Source organism: Camelus ferus, chromosome 4, assembly GCF_009834535.1.
Source record: "Camelus ferus isolate YT-003-E chromosome 4, BCGSAC_Cfer_1.0, whole genome shotgun sequence".
NCBI classification, from domain to species: Eukaryota; Metazoa; Chordata; class Mammalia; order Artiodactyla; family Camelidae; genus Camelus; species Camelus ferus.
The window spans coordinates 47,361,737-47,374,784 of NC_045699.1; the positions used below are offsets into that span (position 1 = coordinate 47,361,737).

At 41.4% G+C, this 13,048-nt stretch overlaps 1 protein-coding gene across 4 annotated transcripts in view; it reads left to right on the forward strand.

Annotated features, from left to right (window-relative positions):
• Positions 1–13,048, forward strand: part of NR4A3 (nuclear receptor subfamily 4 group A member 3) — a 39,084-nt gene that overhangs the window by 11,061 nt on the left and 14,975 nt on the right. For all 4 annotated transcript variants that reach the window (XM_032478072.1, XM_032478074.1, XM_032478075.1 and 1 more), the window contains 3 exons: positions 298–470; positions 10,321–10,520; positions 12,689–12,867. In XM_032478072.1, the coding sequence (XP_032333963.1) occupies positions 298–470; positions 10,321–10,520; positions 12,689–12,867 (552 nt within the window). The remainder of the gene's footprint in view (positions 1–297; positions 471–10,320; positions 10,521–12,688; positions 12,868–13,048) is intronic.

Here is a 13,048-nt window from a genome sequence, read left to right on the forward strand (position 1 = left end):
TGAGGACTACTTATTCTAATTTCTCAAAATCAATAGAGAGCTTGTGTATGCACATCTTTGTTCTGTTTGAGGAAGAGACTTTTAGGGCTAATTCATTACCAAATGTAAGTATGGGGTGGCTTTTATGCTGCTTATTTCAACTCTCATTAAATCATTGTGTGGATATTATTCCAAACTTATTGCCACTTTTTAATGGTTGGTCTCATTAATGATTTGCTCAGCTGTGAAGTGTTTTGATTCCTTTTTTTGTGATTTATGGCTATTCATGGATATCTTCTTTCTTTCTCTCTGTGTCAGTGGTCCGTACAGATAGTCTGAAAGGGAGGAGAGGTCGGCTGCCTTCCAAACCAAAGAGCCCATTACAGCAGGAACCGTCTCAGCCCTCCCCACCTTCTCCTCCGATCTGTATGATGAATGCCCTGGTCCGAGCTTTAACAGACTCAACGCCCAGAGATCTTGATTATTCCAGAGTAAGTTTTATTATGTCCTGTGAATGATCAGGTTTTCTATTCACAATACTAGTAATAAGAGTGGACTTGAATGACTTTGTGCCTGGCATTGTGCTAAACAGCTTCCATACCTTTTCTGTATTTTTCACTTCATTTAGTACTTCTAGTGCATCCATTGCACCAAATAATTTTTGCTTTATTGAATCTCTAAATGCCTTAACAAATGACCCTGACAGTGCTGCACCTGTCGTACTCATTGTTGCAGGATTCCTGATGGTTGTGCCAAAGAAAATCTGAACAGGTGAATTGCAATTTGTAGATTTCTTTCATGGTTGAGACAAAGCAACTGCTGGTTTTTTGGGGTTTTTTTTCACATTGTGACCAAACATCTGGGTAAGCTTTAAGTTATCCTTAAACAGTTTACCCAATAGCATCGGCATTGATTGACCTGCTGCTTATTCAGAGGGATTAGACCATTGATGGAGAGGAGCAGACTCTGGCCTTGACATCAGGAGGTGTCAGGAGGACTGGGATGGAACGCCGCCTCTGCTGCTTCCTGCCTGTGTCATCTGGCTCCCACTCTTGGCTTTCTCATCCCTACAGTGGAGATGATTACAATGTTTAATCTCAGAGGGATGTTTTGAACATCAGTCACACAGGAATGATGGTTGAGAAAACATTTGAAAACCATAAATGATTACCAGTGTTGTTATTTTAAGTCAACCAAAACATATCAACATTTTTATTTCATATGGGATATAGTAAAATATTGTCAATTTGAACTATGCAAATTCCCAGAAATTTGGATATCACAAAGAAGAACCATGAGAAAGGATTTTCTGAGCAAATGTATAAACATTACTGGAAGGCAGTTTTTAAAGAGACTTAGAAAAGCAAACTTATAGCAAGACAGGATCTTACCAAAGAAGAAAAGAAAGGAAGATGATCGTGGTTATTGAGCAGTTTCTACATGCTAGACATTGTGGTACATTGTCTCATCTAACCATTTAAAGAACCATGAACTGTAAGGATAGTTACCCCATGACAAGAAAACTTAGAGTTTGCACGCAAATGAGAGAGATACCAGTCTGGGATCCCAGGGGGTTGATCTGGCTTGGCAGCTACTACCAGATTGCTTTCTCCAGGTCCAATCAGTACTTCAAACTTCTGGTTGAAGGGCTGGCCAGGAGTGTAAATGTATCTGTTCTGTGCCCTCCTTTTAGGTTGCATTGTCGACAAAAGTGAAGGGGTGACAGGTATATCTGCTGTCATCCTTCCCTCACCCCCTCCCTTATTACAGGCTGTGAAGCCTCCTCTCCATGCCTGAGCACAGGACTTCATATGAGAAGTGTGGCAGATCCTTAGCATCAAAGGTTGAGGACTCTTATTCTGATTACAAGTAGCATCATTTGACTGAAGTCAAGTCTCAAATAATAGTCTAATAAAATAATGCAGTGGTAAGGGCTTAGGCTTTGGAACCTTGCAGGCCTTGATTAAATCCCACCACCATCATGTACTAGCTTGAGCAACTGATTAAATCTTTTAATACCTCAGTTTCCCATTTGTATTATAGAGTAGTAATAATAATAATAATAATATCTATTTCCTGGGGTTGTTTGTGAAGTTTAAATATAATACTTGTCAAAGCTCTAGCAGAGTGCCCTGTATGTTATCTCCTTGACCAAACCTTATTCCATCATTTGTTGAATGTTCTAATGAGTATGAACATTACACGTGTCAGGTGCCACATAGCAATCCCACTAAGGTAAGTGTTAGGATCTCTATTTCATAGATGAGGAGATTAATAAAACTGAGAAAGGCTAAAGGACTGACTTGCCCAAGGTCACATAGCTAATATGTATCAGAGATAGAATTAGAAACCAAATGTTTTGGGCCCCAAAGTCTGTGCTCTTAAATACCAAGCTTCCTTGCCTCTCTGGTTTTAGTGAGAGTGGCTGATAGAAATGCATTTGGGAATAAAGACTTCCATGAACTAACTCTGGCTTTCCCTTATGCAACTCATCTAAGTTAATGAAGCTTCTCGGCACTGCCTACACTGAGGCTACAGCACGCACTCTGACGTTGTTCCAGGCCATCTGAAATTACTGCCAATGGCCAGCTCAGAGAATTTAGGCCCCAACGTGATTTGGGGGGCCTCAAATTATCCAATGATTGGTCTACATGGTCTAATTAGTTATTCAGTGGCAATCCCTCCCCAGTCCTTTGAGTTGTCCCAGCTGGGAATTGTCTCCACACTGAAAAATCAATCCACTGTGTTTGCTTGCTTCTGCACCATTCAGTGTGTTAGACTAGAGTCATCATCCTCATCAACAAACATTTATCCAATTTAATTGCTAGCTTTGTCCAAAATAGCAGATTGACCATGCCAGAGTCTGGGTCATACTGATACTACCTTTGGGGCCTGGCTCAATTTTGCAAAGTGTATTTATTTTAACTGCATTGTTTTGGAATCAGGTTGAACCTCATAGCTTGGATTCTCCTGCTTTTAGATAGCTTTACAAAATTATCAAAAATTGGATGGAAATCAATTAAATTAAAAGTCTTTTTTAAAAAATACAGTGATTTTTCATCAAAAACTTGGATGAAGGCATGGAAGGCATGCTGATCACATTTGCAGATGACAGAAAGCTGGGAGGGATCGCTAATATGATGGATGTCAGTATCAACATTCAGAGTGATTTCGACAGGTTGGAACAGGATGGGCTGAAACCATCATGAAGAAAGTTAACGAAAATAAATGTGAAGCTCAGCATTTAGAATTTTTAAAAATGGGAGAGCCTTGGCCTGTCAGTAGTTCATGTTAAGAAGATCTCTGGAGTCTATTCCATACACACTCAATAAGAACCAACAAAGTATTTGTGTGGTGGAAGGGAGGGATGCTAAATTAGCTTAGGCTGCAATAGTAGAAGTATGGGACCAGAACCAAGTTGGTCGTGGTCCGATGGACTCTATCCTGTCTGTGCACACTTTAAGCATGGAGTTCAGTTCCAAGTTGGGATTTAAGACAGTTGTGGACACACTGTTTCTGAAACTTGTAAGGGATGGTTGGAGGAAATGGAAATAAGTAGACAGAAATGGAGAAGGTTTGGCAGGATTAGGTCACACTTCTGCCCTGTCGCAAAGAGGACTGTTGCTTCCAAGGGCAGATCGGGGCGGGGGAGGAGGGGGCGCCCTTCCAGCTCACTCTGAGGACAAGGACAAGCTCTCTTGGCTACAAGAGCTGCTATGGAAGCATGAGTTCACCAACACATGAAGTAACTAAGGGGAACACATAACAGGGTTCCTCACAAGAAGAGAGGTTATTTTGGCTGATATTAAGGTCCTTCCAACTCTAAGAGTTTATGATTCCAGAGTTTACCTCATTGTCCCTAAATGCAAGTTTGAATATATATACATATACATAAAAGAATATGTGTTGCTAGGTAACTTGTTACTTAACAAGACTGAACTAGCTTTGTTCTCTAAAACATAATTAACATAAAACAAATGAAGCAAAATAAATTCATTGAGTGCCTACTTTTAGCTAGGCACCATCTCATATTTTCTTACGTAAGTTCACTTAAAGCCTAGTTTATGTGATACAATTTATGGTTTCAGTTCATTTTTTTTTTAATGTCATTCATTGAAACTCAATTTTCATATTGCCTTCTCCTTAAAGTTTTTTATTTATGAATTCATAGAACTGGAAGTGATCTTGAGGTCATCTAATCCAACCCCCATATTTTCAGAGGAGTAAATAAAGGCTTAAAAAGGTTAAGTGGCTTGCCTAAGGTCAGTGACAGAGCTAGGATTAGGCCCAAATCTCATCATTCAAGGCAGTATATCACCATGCTGCCATTTAGAAGAAATTTACCAGTTTTTTAAAAATAGAAGCTTTATTAGATTTTTTAAATTACAATAATAGCAATATATACCCATTGGTTTTGAAAAAAGGCAAATCATTTAGAAATGAACAAAATGAAAAATGAAAGTGTCTTCTTCGTTTAATCCTGCCTAACCCATTCTTCAGGGTAACTAATGTTAACATTTTAGTGTTACCCATAATTTATTATATTGTAAATAAGAATTTGCCCTGTCAGGTTTGAATCAGACAGTTGACCAGAACAGTTTATTAAAGATGCTGCCTTTCCCCAGTGACTTAGATAAATAAGAGAAATGAGAAAATGTTTGCCAGACAGGTATGTTCTAATCTCCTTGTACCAGCCTATATGCCTTTAAGGTAGTAAGTGGGAAAGGGAGGTGAAGGAGTTGTTCCAAGTCACAGAGGGAAGGATGTTTTAGAGGCCAGAACGAGAGCTCCTCGCTCTGTGAGGCGTTCCTGGCTCTGGGACCTCCTCTTTTCCTTTGGGCCAAACTTCTCTCCTTCAAAAGTGAGCTCACATCATCATATATCACTGCAGTCAAAACATGTCACATTTGATTTGTTTCTCCTGGAAGTGTTGCTATTCTCTACCCCACAGTTGCTTTTAATTTAGCAATACAAGTATATATAGACACTGGGCTTGGCTTCAGAGCCTACATAATTACTAATGAGAAAATATACTTCACATCCTCATTAGTTGGTCATTTCAAGTATTTTCCAGCAAACTAGGATGTTTTCTGGTAATTGGTGTCACTTAGTATAGTAACAGACTCCAAAGACAAGAGATACTGTGCAGATAAAACCAGGCACCAGCAAGTAGCATTCAAATATGTTAACAAGACAGCCTAGGAAACAACTTGGCTGACACATGTTAGACCTGCAGAGTAAACAGCATGAAGACTCTGCAAAGGGAATGCTTTCATGAAGCTACTCAGAAGACCCTCTCAGACTGCTGCCAGTTCACCAGATTTCAGGCCAGTTCCTGCCCCTCTGTGGGCCTCAGTTTCCTTATCTGAATGGTGAGGAGATTGGACTAAATGCACTGCCAGGATTCAGCCTTCTCATTCCCTGACCCTCTGACCACTGGACCTGCTACAGTTCCACTCTGGGTACAGGTCTGCATTGCCCAAAGTGTGGTGCCCAGACTGCCTCTATCAGAAGGAGCCAATGTGTTTGCTTAAAATGCAGATTCCCTGGCCACACGCAGACCCACTGACTCAGAATTGGGGGAAGGGGGAAAGCAGGTGGGAATCTATTTATTTCAGTTTTCAGAGGGTTTGGAATTTTTATTAATTATCATTGCTAATTTACTTTAAATTTTTTATTGAAGTATAGTTATGCAATATTATATAATTTACAGGTGTACAATATAGTGCTTTATAATATTTAAAGGCTAGACTCCATTAATATTGGCTATACTCCCCATGTTGTAGGAATCTGTATTTTACAGAGGGCCTTGGATGAATTTTTGGCACACTGAGGTTTGAGAACCACCGATGTAGTCTCATAAGAACAATTCAGTTTTACCTCAAATCTCCTATTTCCCAGCTTTCTTGGGACTGAGAAGGAATGAGCAATAGAGATAAATTTAACAGAAGGTAATCGATTGATTTAACAATTCTTCCAGAACAGTGGACACATTATTGAACACAACAAAGCACCTGCCCTTATGGGGCTTACAGGCCAGTGAAGGAGAAAGTAAACAAATGTTTAACTGTAGTGGTGCCATTGGCAGGGAGATGAGGTTTTTTTGGTTTTTTGTTTGTTTGGGGTTTTTTTGTTGTTTTTTTTTTTTTAGTAGGGGGAGGCAATTAGACCAGAAAAGCAGAAATTGGGGGCAAGATGTACTCATTGCCAATTTTTTTTAAGTGTCACTTTTTAAAGTGTAAGAACCTATGAATATGTATATATAGTTTAGCTCATAGAATGATAATATCTAAAATAGAAAGAAATATAAGGGCCCAGGAAAAAGTAACATTCTAAGAGGAGGTAAAATGTTCTTAGGATATTTCACATATTTAGTGAGATTGACAGTGAGATAAATGGCAGATTCTACTCTGCTATGAAAACATCACACTGCTAAATTTTAGGGCTGGTGTTCACCAAGGGTCTCACATAATTCCCAAACGATTTATTTTCAGCCTAGATTGTGGCTGAAGTCTGACCTGTACAGCCGTGTTACTGCCATTTAAAACATGTAGACTCCCTTTAGTTTAAATAGCATCCATTGTTTGCAGCTCTAGAACCTCATTCTCTTTGGAGAAATCTGCATTAGACATTAGCTGTCAATAAGTGTTAATACTGTGTCTTTGACTAGTGGTGAAGCCTGAGTATTCATGGATCAATTATCCATATATGCTGGAAGAAAAAGTTAGCCTAAATAGGAAAAAAGATTCATTTTGAAAGTCTTTCTCTATTCGGCCTGTGTTTAATTTGGAATGATCAGTAAATAGATATTTCTAGATTTTTCTTTGGTGAACCTCAAACTGCTTAGCTCATAGACAGAGTGAGGTTAGGGGAGTACAGAAGCAGAGATGGGGGTCAGGTTCTCCCAACTCTACATCCAGTATTCCTTGGTGAGGTCTTTATAAACTGCTAGGCCAGGCAGAGAAAGAATCTAAAACATTTTGTTCTGTTTCTTTAAATCTTTTATTTAGTAGAGAGGATACTTGGTTTATCTTTTCCCCTCAGCAGTCCATGCTGACCCTCCAGTCACCCCCAGGTTACTGGTGGCTCAGGCTGAATTCAGTTTGGCTCCAGAATTCTGGAACATGGACCAGAATCACTGCAGGTGAAGACCAGAGGGACTGGCACACAGGGCCTGCTGGCTTTCCCCCTTGCTGGACTCTATCAAAGAAAACTATATGCAGGATAGGCAGGGACGACATTTCCCTATGTTCAGAATGCATGAAATGTGAGCCCCGCAGGGGGAAGGCCTGCAGAGGACCCTGGCGAAAGCTAAGCGCTCTGGAGGAGTCTGAGCAAATGTTGGAAGCAGAGAGATTATTGAGTTGTGACCCATGGCTTCAGGGACATCAGTGCAGGAGGGAGCTGTTAGGTCCTACTCCTTAACATCCTTTAGTCTTTTTCTCTCCACTTAATATACTATTTTACAACAAAATAATGCTGAGTCAGTGTCAAATTCTAGGCAATACCATCATACCTGGTGTGATTCGCAACATTTAGAATCATCAAATTCAAGAGCCATAACGTGGAACTTTCACCAGGATAAATGATGAAATCTGGGCCATAAAACATTCCTGTACAGATTTAAAAGAATAGAAATCACGCAGTGTCTGCCATCGAACACACAGTGGAATTAAACTAGAAGTCGGTAACAGAAAGATAGCTGAATACAAGAGCCAGAAGGAATTTTAGGAATCAGCTGGTCCAGTTGCTTCCTACTTTAGAGGCAGAAATAGACCCAGAGACGTTAAGTGGTTTTTCTAAGGCTGCACAGCAAGTCAGTGCCAGAGCCTAGAAGAGGACCCCCTGACCTGCTGCCTGATCCAACTTCCTTTCCTCAACTCTGAATTACCTGAGAGTTTCACATGTAGTGCCATCAGCTTTCTAAAGACGGTTCTGCCCTGAATTTCATCCTGCCCTTGGAGAGCATATGGAATTAGATTCATGTAAGAAGAGAAAGTTAAAAAATAAAGTAAAATCTTTTTTCCCCATTCTCCTCCAGTTAATAGTATGTGCATTGAAAGGAGGTGGTGGATAGTGTCTGTGACACTAGGATCATGCTCTCATCCTTGAATCTCCATGGGAAGGTGGACTGCTTTCTTCTCCTGGTCCATTCCAACACAGAACATCCAGGGCTTCATAGAACCCAGGCCCTCGGTGGATTATTGGGAACAGAGGAACAAGGACTTGGAACTGGATCTGATATAGGAATCTAGAAAGTCAGGGCTGAAAATTAGAAACCTTCTGGTTCAACCCCTTCCTCCGTGTAATAAATGGAAGCTGAGGGACAGTGGTAATTCCAAGTATCAAAACCATTAGCAGTATCACTGTAATCATTTGTTAAACATGTTCTGTGTGTCAAGTCCTTTGCATACATTATCATATTTAATCACCACAACAAAACATTGTGGAAGATATTATCCCCATTTTACAGAGGAGAAAACTGAGGCTCAGAAAAGTGAAGTAATTTACCTCAGATAACTATAGCAGCAGGGCTACATTATTTCACAAGTTAGGGTCTAGACAAATCTAGGATTAAAGTAGCTGGGCTCCTTGTCTGATGTTTCTTTTGTCATTTCATGTTGCCTCTTGGGAAAACACAAAGGAAAAAGAAAGACCCAACTAAGCACAAGTGCCTCATTTCCTCAGATCTAAGTAGTTGTACAGTGAGCACCTGACTGCTTATTGGCTGTTTCTCCTCCAGCCAGCTTAGGGTGTTGTGGCAAACTTAGGCTTTCCACTGACTATTCTTTCCTTGAACAATATTCTACTACTGTTTACTGAGGGTCAATTATGTGCTAGTCACTGTGTTGACAAAATATGGGACCAAATGTATACATACATGGAGAACTCCAATTAGAGGCAAGCGAAAAGCTTTTTAAAACTATCCTATGGGCTACCAGCGAGTAACATCAGGCATACTAACAGCCAGGAGGTATAGGACTGGAAATCAGAGGACCACGTTTAAGTCTTGGCTGTACCACTGTTAGTTATGTAACTTGGGAATGTCTGTTAGCCTCTCCTAGCTTCTTTGAGCCCCAGTTTCCTCATCTGTAAAACAAGGATTCAGAACCACTCCCCAGGAAGGTCAACTGGGAAAAGAGACACAAAAGCACATGCAGCTGTGCTGGCGTGAAGGCAGTGACATGCATATTTTGTACATCTCTTAAGTCTCTGTGTTGTTGGTTGTCCCTTGATTATTATCTTGCTGTATCAATCTTCCTGCCTGAAGCAGGAAAGATTTCCCTCCAATGATTCAGGCAAAACCCTGGCTCTCTCAGCATATCTACAAGCTGCAAAGAGACTATTCCTAGTTGTACCTTTCTTCTCCTGGGGCCCTCTAGATCAATGCCGTGCAATAGAACGTCCTGCTGTGATGGAAATGTTCTACACCGCAGGTGGCTACCGAGCACTTGAAATATGGCTAGTATGACCGAGGAGCTGAATTTTAAATCTTACTTAATTCTTAATTTAAGTAGCCACAAGTCCTGAGTCTGATAGCACACAGCTGCCTGGGCCCTGCCAAGGAGACACTCCTCCCCCACCCTTCCTTGTTTGTTTTATCTCTCAGAAATCCATCTATAGCAAGCACAAATCATTCTCTTCTCCTGTTGGTTAATCTTGTGATTCCCAAACTTCATTGTGCATGAGAATTCACCTGGAGATCTTGATAAAGCTGTTTCTTGGGCCTACCCTCAGAGTTTCTGATTCTGTAGGTCTGGGGCATGGCTGGAGATTTTCAGGTCTAACACATTCCCGGGTGTTGCTGAAGCTGTTTGTCCAGGGACCACCATTTGAGAACCACGGGTTAATTAAGCATCTTGTTTGGAGACAGCTGTGCCTTAAGGAATCAGTAGGTCCTGGAGGCCCACACAGACGCCACCCCCTGGAGTAATGGTTCTCAACATTCCGGCAGCCCTTTGGAATCACCTGGGAAGCTTTTAAAATTCCTGATGACCAGTCCCCATCCCAGACCAGTGAAATTAGGATCTCTGTGGCTAAGACCCAGACATGAGTGTTTTTTAAAGCCCCCCAGATGACTGCAGTCAGGATTGAAAACCCCTGCACTCACGGGACTTAAGCAAATTTCTTTGCCTGTTAAGTGGTAACAGAATTCACTGTTCACAGGTCACAGGGCTATGATGAGAATCTGATGAGACTGTAAATGCAAAAAGGTTTTATAAACTGTGGGACCTAAAAGTAAGGGTTTATTCATTGACAGTCTTGGAAGAGAAATTTGCAAATGATGCTGTGATCCCTGTTGGACTGAGATAACGCTGCAGTCTGTGGCTTGCATTCCAGTACTGTCCCGCTGACCAGGCCGCTGCAGGCACAGATGCTGAGCATGTGCAACAGTTCTACAACCTCCTAACCGCCTCCATTGACGTATCCAGAAGCTGGGCAGAAAAGATTCCTGGATTTACTGATCTCCCCAAAGAAGATCAGACCTTACTTATAGAATCAGCCTTTTTGGAGCTGTTTGTTCTCAGACTTTCCATCAGGTAATTACTATTATTTTATCTTCCTTCAGTCCACTCCTTCCCAGTGAAGAAGTTTGAAACCTGCTGTGTTGGTAACTAAGTCGTTGGTGAAAAGTTTGCTCAAGAAGGAAATATGAAGTATGGCCAGGCATTAAAAAAACTGAGCAGTGGCTGGAGCACTGGGCAGGTAGCCAGACTCTTGGGTTCTAGCATCAATTGTAATGTGGACTTGCTGTAAGTCCCTGAGCAGGTCACTTGCTTCACCAGAAATTTTGTTTCCTTCTTTGTAAAATGAGGAGGTTGGATTTGGTGATCTCTAAAGGCTGTTGTAGCTCCGACGCTCTGTGATTCCAGGAAGATTCTCAGGGTGCATAAGGTATTTCCTGGGAGCAAGTATTTGTTTTGAACCTTGCATTTCCCTTCGAGTTTTCTGTTTAAAAACTGATGGTTCTAACACACCAGATGGGGCGCTAAAGACTTCCTGCAGCATCTCAACTCCCAGTGTTCACTCCAAGAGAATAATAGCTTCTGGATCAAAAGATTTGGCTCAACTGATTATACTCAGTGACATCAAACACAAAGAGGAACTGATTTTTCAAAGAGCCGGAACCTGGGATTTAAACTTCTCTCATGAAGTCCACAATTAGCGTTTTAAATTCTGTCTTCCTTGTTTCCTTTCAGTTTATATATATATATATATATATATATATATATATATATATATATATACACAGGACACACACACACACACACATATATATAGTGTTACCAGAAACTCATTTGAAGTGCAAATTCCTATGTCCTGGTACCAGCTCTTTTGGTTTGGATCTACCTTTAGAAATCTGCATTTTTAAAATCATGATCCAGTGATTCTGATGCTGGTGGTTTGAGGTCCAGATTTTAAGTTCTGAGATTGAATCACCCTGTCCCATATGTGCATCTGTGGAGGGATCTATGGGAGAGACCGAGGTGGGGTTACAAAGAGACTGCCAATAATTAGCAAAATTACAGCCTATCCTGTGTGTGCCGGAGCTAAGCTGAGCCAGCAACGTGACTGTCATCTAGTGGACAGGCAGCAGAGGATTAAGTAGGTGATAAGCTCCAGGAGGACAGGCACCATATAGGCCCCATTCACCAGGTGTTCTCCAGTGCCTGGCTGAGGAAAGGCACATACTTTGTGCTCAGGAAATACTTGCTGAGTGAATGAACAAATAAAGCTCTCATCCAAGAAGCACAATTAAAGAGACATGAACTTGTTAATGCAATAGGCCAAGAGAGAGAAATATGTGTCAAGAGATTTGAAAATTAAAGGAAAGTTCAGGCCAAGGCAAGGACCACCTACAATTCAGAATTAGTTGCACGTAACATTCGTTGGGCTCTCCTTGTATACCAGGCACTATGCATAGGCTTTCAAATCCTTTGTTTTATTTAATTCCCACAGCATTCTTTGGAGGTAGCAATTAAAATCCCTGTTTTATAGATAAGGAAAAGGAAATTCAGAAAGATTAAAAGAGTGCCCAAGGCCCCCCTGCAAAGTGGTGCTAACTGGAAGTTCCAGGACGCCTTTTATGAGAAAAGAATGGGATAATGATGGACATGATATAAACTATCAGGACAGATTTAGAAATAGCCTTCTACAGCCCCACTGTTAAAAGCAGAGAACATGACACAAAATAAGAGCTTTTTTCTTTTAACTTTAGACTGTTTTTCAGTTTGTGATTGACTTCTGGCGCTTGCAGGGACTTGGTGTTTTTAGAGTCTGCACAATGGAATTGTAGTGTCTAGCCTCAGGCCTTATCAGTTTTTGACATTTAAGAAAATGAAAGAGAAATCCTGGTGAAGGAGCACTGAAGGGAGCAGTCTCATGTTCACCACAGAGAGATGGGGCACTGGGCTCCACCTCCACCATCGACAAGTGCTTGCTCCTCCTCGGGTCCCGTCCCAAGGTGAGCCAGCAACTGCTTCTAGCAGTGAGAAAGCAGACACCGTACTCTGAGCATCCTCAGGGCTGATGCTCACCGTCTTGTTCTTGAGAGTGTCTGGGCAGGTTCCACAGCACCACACTGAGTTTTGAACGCTGCCCCCTGGCTGTCTGGTGCCTGTGTGTTATGATGTTATCCCACTGGACAGACTGAACAGACCTATTTAATATATCTCTATCTCCCACCCACCATGGCTTTCTCTTGTAGGTCGAACACTGCTGAAGATAAGTTTGTATTCTGCAATGGACTTGTCCTGCATCGACTTCAGTGCCTTCGTGGATTTGGGGAGTGGCTCGACTCCATTAAAGACTTTTCCTTAAGTTTGCAGAGCCTGAACCTTGATATCCAAGCCTTAGCCTGCCTGTCAGCACTGAGCATGATCACAGGTAAGCACCACCCTGCTGTGACCCCAAGTGACTGTGTCCCCCCCCCCCCTTTCCTGGTTTCACATGGATTCTGGCTTTGGCCGTCACACACACCAGAAAATTAGGAAAATGACTGCTGTTTTTCAGAAATCTGCTAAGTTTACCCTAGTTTCAACCAAGAGACATATATCTGCACTTACTG